The sequence below is a fragment of the Drosophila mauritiana genome, chromosome 3R, assembly GCF_004382145.1.
Source record: "Drosophila mauritiana strain mau12 chromosome 3R, ASM438214v1, whole genome shotgun sequence".
Classification (NCBI taxonomy): Eukaryota; Metazoa; Arthropoda; class Insecta; order Diptera; family Drosophilidae; genus Drosophila; species Drosophila mauritiana.
The window spans coordinates 9,761,057-9,764,858 of NC_046670.1; the positions used below are offsets into that span (position 1 = coordinate 9,761,057).

General features: G+C 38.8%; 1 protein-coding gene across 2 annotated transcripts; it reads left to right on the forward strand.

Annotated features, from left to right (window-relative positions):
- Window positions 1-576: 576 nt before the first annotated feature.
- On the forward strand, window positions 577-3,350 carry LOC117145329 (sodium-coupled monocarboxylate transporter 2). Of its 2 annotated transcripts, XM_033310934.1 has the most exons (10): window positions 577-729; window positions 996-1,105; window positions 1,161-1,295; window positions 1,353-1,512; window positions 1,567-1,632; window positions 1,689-1,740; window positions 1,799-1,866; window positions 1,916-2,329; window positions 2,379-3,070; window positions 3,131-3,200. In XM_033310934.1, exons 2-10 carry the CDS (start codon window positions 1,011-1,013, stop codon window positions 3,198-3,200), a joined length of 1,752 nt encoding a protein of 583 aa, XP_033166825.1. In that variant the 5' UTR covers window positions 577-729; window positions 996-1,010. The 2 variants fall into 2 exon arrangements, with proteins under 2 accessions (XP_033166825.1, XP_033166824.1); XM_033310933.1 differs by lacking the exon at window positions 577-729 and having other exon boundaries at window positions 1,011-1,105; window positions 3,131-3,350.
- Window positions 3,351-3,802: the final 452 nt, after the last annotated feature.

Here is a 3,802-nt window from a genome sequence, read left to right on the forward strand (position 1 = left end):
GCATCGAAGGAGACACCAGGCTACAGGACAAATGCAGGATGTGCCATCGAAGGAGGACACAGGACGCAGGACGAAGGACGATGGGCGTTGGGGCGACAGGCGACTTTGTCGTCGGCGTCACTTTGTCTAAGCTGGCAACCAAAAAGCAGTACGTAATTAACGGCATAGGTCGGGTTCGCGATCTGGCTTTGGGTTGACTAAACTGGAATCTGAAACGTGCCAACTGTGCCAGGCACAAATTTAGACACAAAATCAATGAAATAAATGTTTCAAAATTAAAAAATCACTGTTATGTTACATACTTCTAATAGTTAAGCACTAGACTAAAAGATATTGAAGCAAACATAATTTATTTTTTAACATAGCAAACTACTTCCGCTTTATCGCCTTTTAAATTCTTTTACTTGATTCTTCATATATTTAATGATATTTACACAATAAAGCAACTAGTTAGGTGCTCATCACTGTAATTTGCAAAGTCGTATCTCTAACTAACTGTACCATCACTTCCCGAATTCCAAATCTTTGCATTCCCTCTTGTTTTGCTTCTATTCTGGAAGTCGCAGTCAGTGTCCACCAACCAATTGAAACGTAACACATGCGTCCGTTTGAGTGTTAACTAATAGTAATTCGTTTTTTATTCATTTGTTATGTTTAACTAAATGTGCTTTTAACAAAGTTTGGCTTGAAACTTTTATTTATCTTATGTTAGGAAAAAGAACAGAATAGGTAATTCCATGACAACTAATTCATTAAGCATCTTCGAAACTTGTTTTGCGACAAACGCTATAAATTCGAGCACATTGTTATTTATTTCCTTCTTAATCATATGCGTTTCACTATTCTCATTCGTGGATCTGGGCTGTTAAACAAATAGAAGATTCGGATTAGTATATTTTCACTCATAAGAGGAATCGGATTGTGATTTTGGACCTCATATATAACTAAAGTGCTTACTATTTTAATCTCATGATGGAAAATATCCAATATTGCAGGAGAGGAGCAAGAGTATGGACAACTACAAATTCGGCACAGTGGACTACGTAGTGTTGGTGGGCATGACTATATTATCCACGGGAATGGGAATATATTTCGGTGGCTTCAAGTGAGTGTCTTTTTAATCCATCCTGATAAATTAACTAAAAATCATTCCTTTCAAGGAAAAAACAAAAAAACAAGAAAAGTGTTTCAGAAGACACCAGAAGGACCAATTTTGGATCTGAGAAGATAGACGAGTATCTTATGGGTTCTCGAAATATGAAAGTGATCCCAGTATCCATCAGTCTTATAGGCAGGTAAGCTGATATGCGGATTAAAAACTATTTAAATAATAATTAATATATTTTATTCAGCTTCGTATCGGGCGTTACCATTATTGGAACTCCTTCTGAGATCTATCATTATGGCACCCAATATTATCTCATCATCTTAGCCATTATTCTTCAAGGAATAGCCTTCTCCTATGTGTACTTGCCCGTGTACTCGGCTCTTCAAATCGGATCTGCATACGAGGTCGGATAAATTAAATTCTCCGAAACCATATTTAACCTATTTTGTACTCTATAGTACTTGGGATTGCGATTCAGCTCGAGCATTAGAACCACAGCATCTTTTATATATGTTTTCAGTATGGTAAGTTATTGTTTATGTTATGGGCAACGAACTTAATAAATTTCTAAAAATTTCAGCTTACTTACTTGCCATTTATTGTGTATGTTCCGGCATTATCGTTAAGCCAGGGTAAGATGTATCTATGAAAGAACTTCGAGATTTAATTAACGTGTGATCCAATCTTTAGTTTCTGGTATTAATACCCATCTGATTGGACTGGTAATCATACTCGCTTGCGTTGCCTACACATTTATGGTAAGCATTTCCTTTGACTTGGAAGACACTTAAATGATTTGTATTACAGGGTGGCCTGAAGGCTGTGGTCCACACGGATGTTTGGCAAGTGGCTGTTATGTTTCTCTCCCTGGTTGCGGTTGCTGTTTTGGGCATATACTACTCTAATGGCTTGGTAGCTGTTTTCGACGACGCGGAACAGGGTGGACGATTGATGCTGGCCAACACGAACCCATCTCCCTATGTGCGCCATACAGTGTGGAGCGTTCTCATCGGTGGCTTCTCATTCTGGACCTCCGTTAATGCCGGTGGTCAGCATATGGTGCAGCGATATATGTCACTACCTTCACTGAAGAAATCTCGGCAGGCTTCATTCCTCTTCACCATTGGAGTGTCCATCTTCATCGCTCTTTGCTGCTTTATGGGTTTGCTGCTTTTCTCGAAATACAAGGACTGCGATCCTTGGAGTGCTGGCATGATTTCGGTGGGTAGTTGTTTTTAAATTTTCCACACTAAAAAGTATTTTCTTTCAGAATGACGATCAACTTTTGCCCTTGTTTGTGGTTCAAAGTGTTGGACATATTTATGGAATGCCTGGTCTGTTTATAGCCGGAATATTCGGAGCAGGCCTGAGTTCACTTTCCTCGTGTTTCAACACGGTTTCACTGGTCTTCCTGGAAGATATAGTCCGCGGATTCTTCAAGATGCAGCCTAGCGAAAGGCAGTCCACGATACTGATTAAAACGTGCATTATCTTCCAGGGAATTTTTGCCTTTCTTCTATTATTTTTACTACAACACTTGAGAGGCATTTTGAGTGTCTGCAATTCGATATCCTCGATTACGGCAGGCACTTCCTTTGGAATATTCACATTAGGAATGTTGTTCCCATGGGCAAACACAATAGGCACAGCCGTGGGCGGATTGTCTAGTGTCCTACTGGCTGGATGGATTTCATTTGGATCGCAGATCTCCGCAGCATCGGGTCAACTGAAATCTGAAATGCTTCCAGTTTCCGTGAAGGAGTGTGTGGGAAATGTGACGCTACCCGAAGGGCCTTGGGTGGATCAGAATCAAGTGTTTCCTCTGTACCGTCTATCTTACCATTGGGTTAGTCCCATTGGAGTCGTCACAGCAGTTGTGGTGGGAGCATTAGTATCCTTGCTAACTAAACCCCCAGATATCAAAACACTTCATGCTGAATTAATATCCCCAGTGATCCATAGGTCAGTATATAGATTATTTTAAAAGTAAGAAAACTGAATTAAATTAAAAATATATTCTAGATTTCTTCCAAGGGAATGCTTCAGAGGTCGCAATGTAAATGAGAGGACTGAAGAAAGCCTAATACAGTAAATACACGTCCAATGTGATTGAGGTCAAGTTAAAGTTATTGTTTCTGTGTAATAAGTTCTGTAATTTACTTTAAAATCCTTAGGGCACTCTTTAAATCCGTTTAAATTTAAATAAAGTGAGCCTTTTAAATGTGGCATACGTTAAGATACATATTTATGTGGCATGAAATTAAGTGCTTAAACTTAAAATGTTATTATCAGCGAATATATTTATCAACTTGGTTTGAAATTCTTGATGAAACTTAATTATACGTTAAGCACACATTTAATTAGGCATTTAATTTAAGCCCTCAGCCGACTGCTTTCTTCAGACAAGTTGAGCAGACAAGTCGAGCATCTGAATCAACCAATTCAATGACCAATTCGCCATGACAATGTTCTTTATAATATCAATAATAAGTTAAGCATCTTTGGCGTTCCGCTCCCCTTTTCGCCGACGTCTGCTGCATTCAAATTAGGCCGCATCTGCACAGCGGACGGCCAGTGAAACCTTAACAGTTAAATATATAAATACAATTGTATAAAAAGGCCTGTCTGTGTGAACTTAATGCTCTGCTTTTGCTTGTTTTAAAGGCTAATTTGAATAAATGCCAAAAAGAGAGA

Coding starts and splice junctions, on each gene's coding strand:
- LOC117145329 (XM_033310934.1), top strand. CDS start 1,011: ATGGACAACTACAAATTCGGCACAGTGGACTACGTAGTGTTGGTGGGC. Junction 1,513..1,566: donor AAATCGGATCTGCATACGAG/GTCGGATAAATT, acceptor TGTACTCTATAG/TACTTGGGATTGCGATTCAG. Junction 3,071..3,130: donor ATATCCCCAGTGATCCATAG/GTCAGTATATAG, acceptor AATATATTCTAG/ATTTCTTCCAAGGGAATGCT.